This window comes from Oreochromis niloticus, linkage group LG16 (genome assembly GCF_001858045.2).
Source record: "Oreochromis niloticus isolate F11D_XX linkage group LG16, O_niloticus_UMD_NMBU, whole genome shotgun sequence".
Classification (NCBI taxonomy): domain Eukaryota; kingdom Metazoa; phylum Chordata; class Actinopteri; order Cichliformes; family Cichlidae; genus Oreochromis; species Oreochromis niloticus.
This window is the reverse complement of record NC_031987.2, coordinates 16358816-16372143: the sequence shown is the minus strand read 5'-3', so window position 1 is coordinate 16372143 and position 13328 is coordinate 16358816. Positions and strand designations below refer to the sequence as shown.

At 41.1% G+C, this 13328-nt stretch overlaps 2 protein-coding genes and 1 long non-coding RNA gene across 5 annotated transcripts in view; 2 read left to right on the top strand and 1 right to left on the bottom strand.

The window, feature by feature from the left end:
• Window positions 1–4767: 4767 nt before the first annotated feature.
• On the top strand, window positions 4768–7631 carry dlx2a (distal-less homeobox 2a). The gene is made up of 3 exons (XM_003447313.5): window positions 4768–5700; window positions 6133–6317; window positions 6479–7631. Exons 1-3 carry the CDS (start codon window positions 5382–5384, stop codon window positions 6803–6805), a joined length of 831 nt encoding a protein of 276 aa, XP_003447361.1. The 5' UTR covers window positions 4768–5381; the 3' UTR covers window positions 6806–7631.
• A 1818-nt stretch (window positions 7632–9449) lies between these two features.
• The window catches only part of LOC112844205 (uncharacterized), an 8834-nt gene continuing 4955 nt past the window's right edge, over window positions 9450–13328 (top strand). Inside the window, exon 1 of the long non-coding RNA XR_003216933.1 lies at window positions 9450–9610. This is a non-coding gene — a long non-coding RNA (uncharacterized LOC112844205). The remainder of the gene's footprint in view (window positions 9611–13328) is intronic.
• The window catches only part of dlx1a (distal-less homeobox 1a), a 26264-nt gene continuing 24865 nt past the window's right edge, over window positions 11930–13328 (bottom strand). For all 3 annotated transcript variants that reach the window (XM_019353419.2, XM_025904063.1, XM_013272602.3), the window contains exon 5: window positions 11930–13255. In XM_019353419.2, coding sequence (XP_019208964.1) covers window positions 13004–13255 — 252 coding nt within the window. In that variant the 3' untranslated portion in view covers window positions 11930–13003. The remainder of the gene's footprint in view (window positions 13256–13328) is intronic.

Genomic DNA, 13328 nt, shown 5'->3' with positions numbered 1-13328 from the left:
CAGTGCAATGGAAATGTACAAAATGCTGAGTATTGTGCAAAAATAACTTGGTGTCTGTAGTTGTGTGTGTGTGTCTGTGAGATACTGCAGATAAGCGCTTGGTAGTGACATGTATGCAGGCGTGCATGTGTGTGTGTGTGTGTGTGTGTGTGTGTGTGTGTGTGTGTGTGTGTGTGTCAGTCCAGTCACTGAGTGTTCAGGAATCTGACGTCTTGGGGGAAGAAACTGTTCCGTAGTCTGGTAATGAGGGGCCGGATGCTCCGGTACCTCTTTCCAGAAGGCAGCAGGGTGAAGAGTGTGTGTGAGGGGTGTGGGGGGTCCTCCACAATGCTGGTGGCTGTGCGGATGGAGCGGGTGCTGTAAGTGTCCATGATGGAGGAAAGAGAAGCTCCAATTATCCTCTCAGCTGCTCTCACTATCCATTGTAGGGTATTGCGATCCGATACGGTGCAGTTACCATACCAGGCAGTGATGCAGCTGCTCAGGACGCTCTCGATAGTCGCTCTGAAGAAGGTGGTGAGAATGGATGGAGGGAGATGGGCTTTTCTCAGCTTCCGCGGGAAGTAGAGGCGCTGCTGGGCCTTCTTGGTTATGGAGCTGGTGTTGAGGGACTAGGAGAGGTTCTCAGGTGGACACCAAGGAATTTGGATCCGTCGATGTTAAGTAGGCAGTGATCTCTCTGTGCTCTCCTGAAGTCAACAATCATCTCTTTTGTTTTGTCCACGTTCAGAGACAGGTTGTTGACTCTAGACGAGTCAGTTAGCTGTCGCAATTTATATTAAAAATAAACTTGCAACAAATAGATTAAATGTAACTTTACATGTTAATAACTGTCAAAAATATACACAGCTCATATAGGTGTACATAAACAATGTATATAAAGTCCAGAAGAGTAGCAGAGTCCTTAGTTTTTGGGTAACCTTCTTGAAAACACAAAGCAACTTTTGAGTGGTTTACCTTGATATCTTTTTCACTGATTTAGAAATGTGACAAATCTCCAGCAAAATATACTCCACCAAACGCCAGATACCTCTCTCCTGGGCGTTACCTTTGAGCATCTGAAATCAAGAAGAGTGAAAGTCTTCTATCTGATATCTCAGAACAAGAGTTAAAAAAAAAAAGATCTACATGATGAAAACCAAAACCTCCAGAACGATCTTTGCATATTATCTCTGTGGGATTCGAAGCGCTGTGAAGAATAACATCAGTTTCTCGCCAGCTTCTGTCAACGTTCCTGCAAAGATCATCAAAACATCATCATCATCGTTGTTCTGCGCATAATGGATCGTGCAGAATACAGTGAAATGAAAATTGCTTTGGGTTTATTTAGGATTTCAGACTTTCCATTATATCCTCGCACCAGTAGCAATTAGTATCTAAATAAACAGGTCAGTCAATAATGAGTCTGACATCCGCTCCAGATGGCAGGAGATTTCCTCCTGTACTGCCCGTATTGTTATTTCTGTACAAGCAGTAAAAACAGAGACTAGACACTGTGCGGCCATGGAGGGGTATGCTGTTTTCTGTTTTGTTTTTTTTGTTTTTTTCACTTTTCTGACTTCTGTTTTCCATAACCTAAACTCAGGATGTGCACGTGGTATCACATCAGGAAAAACTCAGGCTCTGTTTGCAGATTGAGCTTCTCCGTGTATAAAAACAGATAAGTGAGGCTCGAGATCAATACTTCCTAAAAATGTCAGGGTGTTTATCTCTCACAGTGATTTCCTGGCTTGTGTACTTTGATTCCTCAAGACAAACTGTGACGAAATGTCAATATCAACCACTGTTGGCATTTTATAAGCACATTTTTCACTCTTTTCAAAGGGTAAAAAACAAGCTGATAGCCCATAGACTGTAATTCAACCATGATTGTCAGAGTTAATCATTTGGACTCTATATTCTGTATCTAACAAGTTTATCTGACACCACGATCCCATAGATACACTTTAACTTATTTGTAAACAGGAAGTTATAAAGAGGAATTTTTAAATAGTTTTGATGACATATGTGAAGTTTCTATGTACACTAGACTGCTTGAAAAGGAGAACAACAGAGGTTTTGTGGTGCAGCTAGACTGAGGAATTAGTAATTACTATAATTAATATAGTGTCATGATGTTCTTAGTCTTGACATAAAGTTTGAACAAAGTTGTGACAATGCTGAGGTTATAAGATATTTGACAAGCAATACACATGTTGTAATTTGAAGCAACGTAACAGTTTCTTACTGTATTCAAGAAACAGTAAAAAAAAATTTATAATACGAGTGCTAATATATTATTTGAATGAAGTATTTTCTGCCATAGCTGCTTTCAAAGATTTGTGTGCTTTGGCTCTTGTTATTTGTTATTTTTTTAAACTTTAGGAATAAACTGACATGCAACTGTGTGTGTGTGTGTGTGTGTGTGTGTGTGTGTGTGTGTGTGTGTGTGTGTGTGTGTGTGTGTGTGTGCAAAGCTTGTTTGATTACTGTGCTGAAAGCCGGTCAAGAGCAACTCCTGTAAAAATGGGAAATTTGGAATGCACAATGAAAGCTGCTTACATCTGTCTGCAGTCATTTGGCATCATTTCCATGTCACCGAACACGGGGAAGATCCACTATACCAGCTGCTCTGCAACAGAGGGGTGAAATCACATTTATAGTCACTCAGAGTGACACGCGAGTGACATGAAAACAGAAAAGTTTGATCCAGCAAGAAAGAACTGCTCCTAAGGGTGACAGAAAAGGTATGAGAGGAATGTCGCCTATCGTTAGCACACGGAGCCAGAGCTGTTGTTTTGGCACATCCTGATGCTGATTGTGACTGTGACTTTAGTTCGTCCTCTTTGTTGCATAGATGACGTACAGCATAAGCATCTTACTCGGAAGAAGCAAACAAGCAAACTATGAAAAGAAGATATTTTCTCGTATGACTACTCGTGTCCTCCTTCTCCAGTCTTTTAAAATTTCCATGTGACTCTCCTGGAGAATTTCTGCTCATTCTGGCTCTGATGATGATGACGGGGCAGCTGAATGCAGAGACTTTGTTCCACTAATGAGCAGTGACATGCAGCCACACTGACCTATGGTGAGAGAGGACTGCCCGCATCAGCAAAACAATGGACTGATGGAATCCCCCCCTGAACTCGATGTATGGGGTCCTGCTACACCCTCACTGATAAGAAGGAAATGGTTACTGAACTGGGTCATAATGGACGATGATTTATTGAATCAGAAGGGTGACTGCTCGAAGCTATCACAGATAAGGAAAATTAAAAGGGAACTTCACTGATAATACAGAAGATTTAACTCATTTGTCATTGTCATTAACAGTTAAGTACTAATTTAAAAAATGTTTTTAAGCCTCAGATGAATGTCCGTTAGTTTGGTGTCAGCACATCTTTACCTGGACTTCGAAACAACAGATTTAGAAATCAGCTGATTCATAATCAAGCAGACTTTAAAACACATGGCACAGCAAGGATGCACAAAAATTCATCATTTCTGCTGCATTTCTATTTGACCTGTCACCAAAACTCTGGATACTTCTGATTTGTATCAGATGATCCACTATTATAAAGAAATGGGCAATAGTGGGAAGGAAGAACTCCCTTCTAACAGGAAGAGACCACTAACAAAACCAGGCTCAGGAAGGAATAGCTAGCTACTGTGGCCAGTTGGGTGGTGACAGAAAGAAGAAGAAAGAAAAGAAGCACAAAGAAAAATAAGGAATAATAAAAGGAGTGAAAAGAAGTGAATGAAGAAGAAATGCTCAGTGTGTGTCAGAAGTCCACCAGACGTCTGAGCCTATAGCGGCAAATAAAAGGGGTGGCCACCTGATCCAGCCCTACCTATGAAGTCTGCCAAAAAGTACAAAGAGGGGAGAGGGTGTCTGTCTCCTGAATGCAAACTGGAAGCTGGTTCCACAAGGGAGAGGAGAGGAGAGCTACAATGCTCTGCTCCCATTTTACTTTTAGAAACTTTGGGAACTAGATTGTGAAATCCTTTTGGGCTTCTATTTAAAGATATGATGATTTGTGCATTTTCAGCTAAAAACTTCTTCTTTTAACTGACTGTGTAGTCAGCTGTTAGCTGCTAAGCAACGCATCTAAGCAACTTGTGGCACAAAGTTGACATGTGGAGTTTGAGTTGAACTTTCTGAGGGCACTTTGACATCATTTGTGGTTGTTAGGTATAATGAGACTGAGGAGACTATCAGAGATGATTCATCTCCAGACTTTCACTTTATGACTATACAAAGAGTAGCCAGAGTTCAGTGCAGGTTTATAAAGAGAGAGAGTTATTTTTGTGGAGATGCATGCTGGTGCTAACCTCATCAACACAGAGCAGCCTGCTTTAGGCTTTAGGCGTGTTAATAAAAGGAACTATGCTGCCATCTATTGGCGACAACTGCGCTTCCGCTCCTTCACCACCTGAACTTTCCCAGGATCTCCGGGAGATCTGAACGCATCACAGTGTCACACCAACATACCTGGACTCCTCGCACGGATGTGACGTAGCTTAAATCACCAATAGTTTATTTATTTATTTATTTTTAGACAGAAAAAGAGAGGTAAGTGAACAAAAGGGATTTTGTGAACAAGTGGATTTTATGACCTCTGGGTGGCGCTGTAGTTATTCTCCACAGCAACAGAACCTTCACCTTTAGGCGATGTCCACAAGGTTTGGTTTTGTGTCAGCTCCTTGAGATTTCCCTTTAAACAGTCCCCTCCTTGTCTAGTTTGCTTCTGACAAAAAAGAAAAAAAAACTGTTACTGTTGCTCAGTTTTTTGACTATACAGAAGTGTTAAACTTTAATAAACAGATTCCAACAAAAATCACAGCATACACTGTGCTGCAAGCCAAAAACTGCTTCTTGACCCAGTTTAATGCATCGTTTTCCTAACGTGCAGTAGGTGTTATCCATTGTCCAAAATCAACATTCATCTGGTTTTAAACGGCAGTTTGCGCATGGAGATCAGGCCTGGTTCTGCAAGCTTAGTAAATCTTTTGAGATGATTTTATGTAAAACTATCCGCAGACAACTGGGACAGACAGACCTGAAGGAATAATGGAGGGTGGACGCGGTGGGGAGTAGTCAGTCGTGCAGCCCTTACTCATTGGTTGCCTCAGACACAGTAGCTCTCCCTCTCACTCTCTCATAAATGCGCTCCCACCGCCGACCGTAGCAGATAATCACAGGCCACTGTGAGAAGGACACACCTTGCGCTGATTTTGCCACGGTATGCACGGGGATGCGTTTTGATTCACGAAAGGGTGTCATCAGTCCAAGATTTGAGTCGTGCTTTACAGCCTGTCGCGCAATCGCCTAGGTCGCGATTTTTGCGATATTCTTTTTTTTTTCCGCATAGGTTAGTGGGCTGCTCTCCTCCAGTTCCAAGATGACTGGAGTTTTTGAGAACTTAAATACTGATATGCATTCGAACCAGATTACCTCAAGCAATTACCACAGCTTGCACAAATCGCAGGAGTCCCCGACTCTGCCGGTTTCCACGGCGACGGACAGCAGCTACTACAACGGCCAGCAGCCTGGGCACTGCGCCGGGTCACCGTTTGGACAGCTGGGCACTTACCAGTACCACAGCAGCGCCACGAGTTCTGTGCCATATAACGCAAAGTCATACGACCTCGGTTTCAACTCATCGTATGGTACATACGGTTCTTATGGCTCTAACTCATCGCCAACTCCCGCAGACACAGGTAGGCGAGCTCTCAAGTTGATTTTAGAGCATTTTGCATGTATTCAGTGGCTTTGTCTTTGACCAAAACGCACTGCAGGACATGTCTGAGTTAATTTGTATGCAAAGTATTTGACAAAAATATTATTATCTGACTAAAATGTATTGGAGCTTTATTTTTCTTGCATGAATATTAAACACGATAAACTGTTTAATTTATTTCCAAAGAGAGAGACTACCGATCCACAAAGTAGCCTGTTTTTGCTTTTTGTATTTTTTCAGTGAGGCCTCATAAATATAAATAATTTAATCAAATCAAGTTAAGATATTTGGGGTACACAAATCTGACAAACCTAAACTGACAACAGTGCAAATACGCCTAGCAGTTCTGCAACACTGAAAAATGCCCAAACCCTTCGTGCCTAACGTGAATTGCATTTGAATGTTCCCTCAGAGAAAGATGAGAGCGAGCCAGAAATCCGGATGGTTAATGGAAAACCAAAGAAGGTCAGGAAACCTCGAACCATTTACTCCAGCTTCCAACTGGCTGCACTTCAACGGAGGTTTCAAAAGACTCAGTATTTGGCTCTACCAGAACGGGCCGAGCTGGCAGCGTCGCTGGGCCTTACGCAAACACAGGTGGGTAGTCTGCATCTGTGGGCTCATGCGCTGTCAAATATCCACTGCATGTCTCAGTGTGAAAACAAATTAAAACGGACGAGATGGGATTTAAAGGGGGAAATATCGCTTATAATCGATTTTAAGCTTAAATCAGTTTCTTTATTTATTTATTTTTTCAGGTTAAAATCTGGTTCCAAAACCGCCGCTCCAAGTTCAAGAAGCTGTGGAAAAGTGGAGAAATCCCCCCAGAACAACATGTTGCTTCCAGTGAATCTCCCCCGTGCACGTCTCCACCAACTACCGCCTGGGACTTTCCACAGACTCAAAGAATGAACAATGTCAGCTCTAGTTTACCTCAGAGCAGCAGCCCTCCAAACACGACTGCGCCTTCGTCGTTTTTGGCAAACTACTCCTGGTACTCAACTACGAACTCTGCCACGCATCTGCAGCCTCCTCTGGTTCAGCATCACCACAACTCCGCCATAAGCGCTGGGACGATATTCTGAAATTTAAAAGAGAGAGAGAGCGAGACAGCGAGAAAACGTCGGGTGTAAATCGGACAATACTGGTGAATAAAGAGAAAATAAAATGCCATTACCTTCATTTTGCAGACCTCGTGCGTGCACCATACGAACTTTACGCGCAGCATCTAGGAGATTTCATGGAACCAGACAGGTTTATGGACCTTGCCAGTTTTCGTGCTTACAAATGGTAGACTCAGATTTCTACAGTTATTTTTGTATTTATTTATTTTGTTTATGTGAGGGATGAATGAACCACTATTACCCAAAGCAATCACAGCCTGGGCGCGAGCCCATATACTTTTACTCGGACGTCACTTTTTCTTCTTCTTCTTTTTTATGTGTGTTGCCATCCCTGCAAAAAAATAAAATAAAATAAAACATGAATCGCAGGACAACCTGTCACAAATGTAGCACAAGTTAACTGTATGGTGCCTTTTTGCAATATGACCTCATTTTTGTTGTGCGATCAAAAACAAAACCAGCTTACCTTTATCCATTCCTCACGTAGTTCATTTGAATAGTTCGGGGGAGATAAGTGTTCCAATCCACGTTTGTAAATATTTTACAACAGCTTATTTTGTCATTGCCCACCTCGCTTTGACTCTTTTTTTTTTATATTTTTTTTTTTTTTTTTTTTTTTGTCTTTTTCTGGCTCTTCATCCATTAACCACCGTGAGCTACTGATTGTCCCACCCTCTGACTTGTATCAACACTAAATTGTATTTTTTTGTTCTGGTCTTATTTATTTTAGCAGTGTTTCATATATGGCCAGATTTTATTTAAATAAAATGTTTTCTGTGTATTTGCATCCGAGTTTGTATGTGTGTATAAATACATTCTATGTTCACTAAAGCTGGATTTACCCTCTCAAAAAAAGTAAATAAATAAAAATAAATCATTTTAGAAAAAGAAGGCATGTCGATACATTAAGATTTATTTATTATTATTTATTTATTCATTTAATTAAATTGTTTGCCTATTTCTTTATTTAATGGGTTTAAAAATAAAAAAAAATAAAAAATCTTAGGAAATAATTTGTTGTAAAAATGTAGCCTGTGGTTACATGAAGGTCTTGTGGTGCTATATCACGAGCGTGGACAAGCTCCAGGGGGACTCCTGAGTTGTCTCGGTTGAAATTTACTTTTGACTGCCGCCAGCAGCTGCTTATCCGAACCGAGGCTCGGGCAGGCAGGCAAGCAGAGGCAGAGGCCCGGGGGCGCACGCCGAGCTGAGAGCGACAACATCAACAACACGCCTTGGCATGCGAGAGGAGAAGACGAGGGTGGGTATGAATGAGCACAAGCTCGTCAGACTCTGTGGAGTCACAGAGCCGCTTTCCAGACGTTTTATGAACTCAGCCTAACGAGAGAAAAAGAGACAGGAACTCGAGAGCCAAGACAGCCTGCAGCTACAACATCATGGAAACATTTCTCACGCCTCACAAGCGAGGTCTCTGATCTCCGAAGACGAGCAGCTTGACCCACATTATTTGGCTGCATGTAGGGCCTGTGGGCTACATGGAAAACACAGGCACACGTCCAAAAAAACAATTTATTGGAGCCATGCAGGAAACCCTGTTTTATTATAGATTTAATTTAGAAAATGTTTATTAGAGTTGTTTTGACTCCAACAGACAGGTAGAGTGGGGCTCGTATTATTTAAACATGGCTCCCACACACAGACTGCATAAAGATGGTGATATACGGTGCATGGTCCCACACGCTTCTCTTCAAAAGACCACAGGCCATAAAGTGGGATCGCTTCCTTGTACATAATTAAGACTGCAGCTTGTCAGCGGTTGCTGTATCTGCATGATGAAGCCCCCACCACCCAACCCCTCCACCCCCCTAGGGCTGACAGTATCAGACACATGCAGCCCCCCTGTGTATATACGTCTAAATAATCTGTTTAAATCAGTGTTGCAAATAGTGTACAAGCATGCGTCGTGCACTTAAAAAATGCTCCTAAATAACACATTTTGCTTGCTTTAATTTATTGTTTGCGTCATAAAATAAAAGGTGGGGGGATTTCTGGGTGCTTTCTGTTGCTCCCTGTGATTTCATTCATGGATTAGAGCTGCTGTGGTTTATACTTTTTGCATTTCTCTGGGCAACTTGTAAATGCCATACCCCCCTATCCTAATTTATACCCTGATCTGTAATTTCATCCACATTTGCTCTGGTTTGAGCATTCTGGCTTTCAAATCTGAAAGCCTGCAATTACTATATAATTCTTCGCAATTTTAGATGTCCTAATATGGGGTGTAATTTTTACACAAGACAATTTCCCGCTATTTCAAGCATCAACATTGTCAAAGTTGTATGTACATAATAAATGGGAATATCAATGCATAGTTTTTAGCCTAACATCTTGACTCGACGGTAATTATATCCGTGTGGAGCCTACGCAGAATTAGCCTGAATTGCATGGTAACTGCTGCTTTAAATTTTAAAAAATTACTCATAATTTCCCCCAAAGATTACCAAGATCTCGAGTGCACAATGTCATCAGCGTAATGAGGAGTAAACATTTATGCTAATAATCTACATTTTTTTCCCCATCAGCTATAAAGAGGGGAAATAAAGCAGACATTTTCAGTCATATTCTGAACTCTGCTGCTATAGCTTAGACCGACACATGGGACACATTTTGTGGGATTTAAGCGCTCGTCTTGTGTCTGTGCTGGAGGACTGCTGCTGCTTCTTGCTGGTGGTGCTGATCTGCCTCCATGCTGATATCTGAAAATCCAGAGAGGGCAAACTTGTCTCTTCAATTTCAAGCTGAAAGGTGTGTACCACATGTTTATTTCTTACATTTTAGGGGCTTTGCCGAGTGCGCAATGAGGCTCGATTTATCCATTTCTTTCATCGCGCACAACCTTTATTAATTTGTATTCTCATCCGTGAATGATGCTGATTCTTTGATGCCGTTTCAAAGACTAGATCCTCAAGAAGCAGGAGGGGTAAAGAAAAATATATTACACGTGGACTATTTTATCCTCCAACTTCAGTGTTAAAAGTGTAACCGAGGAGCTTCTTTTAGCTGAAATCTCCCATGGCTTAGAAAGCCGCTCACATGGAGAGAAGATGCAAGGAAGAGGAGACAGAGAAGTTCTTCTTTATAGTCGCTGCACTCGTTACTCTTACATTGTGCTTTGCTAATTTTGAAGCCTCTTCGCATTGACAACTCGGTGATGTACACCTGCAAGCAATTTGTCAGTCTTATACATAGGCTAAGTCTAAAGGGAACGGTGACGAAATGGCACCTCACCTATTTCACTTTTTTTCCCCTCCTATTGCAGCAGAAAATGTCTTTCAGAGCGCTATCTCTTTTGTCAACGCAGAAAGATCCTCGGTGCGAAAAAAAATTGCTCATAATTACCTCAGAGATAGGAAACTGCATTAGAATAAATAAGGGCGAAATTACTGTAATTATGCTGGGTTTGATGGGCTCAGCTCGTATAATCAAGGGGAGAATACAGCGAAATAACACTGACCCTCTTGGATGTGCAGCTGCGCCTTTTCTAAGGCTAGGTGGGCAGATTTATGTTCACTGCAGCAGCAGCAGCTCTGCTTTCCTAATGGTATCGAAATATACGAAGGCCTGTTGTAAATGTGAGGCTGCACACAAAGAGCTCTACATGTTTAAGATTTGTATTAGAATAACAAAGGAGACGGCATCGAAGCAAAGCATGCCATAAAAACAAGGCTACTCCTCACGCTTAGTAGTTTTAAGTATTCTACAATAATAATAATAGTAATAATAATAATAACAATATGCTTGTGGTGGTTACTTTTTTGGATGTTGGCTTGAGTCAGGTTTAAACGGACTTCGCAGATGCTAAAAAAATAATATTTTTAGGCTGAATTTGCTATTATAATAACATTTATTTATTCATGGAGCTGTGACAGCTGCAAGAGCGAGCACATCCGTGCATCAAAAAAATTATTATTTTTTTTGTTTGTTTTTAGATTTTTTTTTCTTTGCAGGCACATACAGAACTCGATTTCTTGTAATATATTTTTACAATTCTTTATTTTATTTTATTATTTATTTTTATTGTTTACTTTAATTTATTATTAATTATTCATATCATTATTTACTTAGTTACTTACTGTTACTGTTTACTTTGATTTTTCCCCAATGCATCCAAGTGATATAACTGTTATTTGAATTTCTATGAATATGGCTAAAATCCAACTATAATAATGAATTTGTTTCCTATATCACCACCGAAATGCGCGCAAAAACAGATCTCGTTCTTCTTTTTAAAATATTGTTTACATTTATTTCATTTTTGCCCATGTAGATGGCTATTTCTAACCACAGCCTTCGGCCGTGTTAAACAAACAAGAAGGCTTTTGAACTTTTCACTCTCACTGATCTCCATCTGATCCGCCCTGTGTGCCGCCAGACTTTTTTTTTTTCTTTTTGCAGCACCTGCCTCTTGAGCAATTATTCACTTAACACACTCAATTGATCTCTCTCATGACGAAAAAGTGAAAAAGTGAGGATCGTTGAAGAGTAGAACAGAAAGGAGGTTATCTTTAAGAAAGAGCTGAAAGGCGATTTTGCTGAATGACACAGTAGCGGTGGTTAAATCAGAGTATATATATACATATATATACATATATATATATATATACATATATATATATATATATATATATATATATATATATATATATATATATATATATATATATATATATATTCACGCTTTACACTGCAGAGACTAGCCCGCGTAACAACACTATCTTGGTGCATTTTTACATGCGAGGCCAGATTTCTAATTCTGTTCTTGACTCCAGAGGTCTGACAACATCTGCAGCCAGCGAGCAGCAGCACAAACACATGTAGGCTAAACGCTAGACATGACCATAAATCTAAACGAGGACCCTTTTGCAGTTAATTCAAACGCGCTCACATGGTGTCTGCTACAATAGCCAACATGATACTCCTTTGTGTCAGCTCGCATTAAACCTGCACCACGCTGAAGCCTTTCTTTTCAGGGGCGAGGGTGGGTAGAGGAGGATGGAGGGGTGGTGGTGATGGCGGTATGGTGGAGGAGGAGGAGGTGGGGTGAATCAGACACCGTTCTTGACATAATTTAAATCATATTTTACTGCTTTTGAAACTTTGCACATTATGTACATAAACTTCAGAAACAGATAAATAAATTAAGGTGATCAATACAAAACTAAATATTTCCTATGTTGACTAAACACATTTCGACGAGTAAGCTACACAAAGCCTAAACCCTGTTTCACAGCGTATCCAGTATACAGCACAAAAAAGGAACAGAAAAAAGGAAAATTATGTACAAAATACAGTGACAAATGAGCTGCTCACCCTCAGGACAATTTTTTTCTAAAGCAGCAAATCGTCAGGCCTTTTACATTTTTCACATAACATCGGGGCACGGCATAGAAAAGCTTTGCTTGCGTTAGTGCAGCATTAACAACACAGTGTTGTCATTTCAAACACGCTTACAAACTGAACACAGACTGACCTCAAACAGAAAAAACTAGCCCGAATAATTTAACTTAAATAACAAACACATAGAAACAACATAGTAGCATCTCGAGGCTCTGCGCACAGCAGCCTGTGCTCTGCGGTTGAATGCGCTGTGAGTGGAGCGGCTTGATGGCTACCGCTGGAATTTATCGTTAATTATTTGGTTAGAGAAACTCTGCTGTGGCCTAAGTGGCCTTTTTAACTGTCGATGAATGCAAATTGATTTTTAAGGCCGTCATCACCTTGGGCCCCGACAACCTGGCGTAAACAAACACGTGTTTTCTAATAAACATGTAGCCTACAGCTCAACAACAGAAGTGTTCACACAAATATGAGTTTGAAAACAAACAGAAACCGACATTGAAAAAAAAAATGACCAAAAGCAGCCAAAAAAACAAATGATCCTTTTGTCTGCGATTTCCGCTGTCAGGGACGGTCACGGACTGGTTGCCCTCTGGCGCATTGTGCGCCTTTTCACTCTGTCTGACCTCTTCTCTTCTTCTGTATCGCTGCTCGCCGTCTTCGGTTTGAGGAGGCCTCTGTGTCAGCTGGCGGGATGCGGCAGCAAACTCCGGGATTCTTGTTGTTTGTTGTGCATTATCAATGCTGAGCCGCGCTCAGCGGCTGCTGGGCCTTTCACCATCCTGATGCTGAGCTCTCTGCTCACATGAGCTGTGACTGTTGCATAGACTCTTGGTGTGTGGTTGGGTACCATGAGGTGTAGCTGGGAATGTAAGATCCGGTCGTGCCCATTGAAGTCTTCACGGTGGTCGGCGAGCTCCAGACAGGTGCCACCGAGGGAGAACCGCTGGAAAGTCCACGGCCGGTGGCCAAAGCGTTGCTGTCGATTGTACCACCGCCTTGCTTCATCAGCTTCTTGAATTTGGACCTTTTATTCTGAAACCAAATTTTTACCTGCAGATATATTTTTAAAAAAAGAGACATTAAAAAAAATATATAACCATTTTACGCGGTTTTACGCACGTGA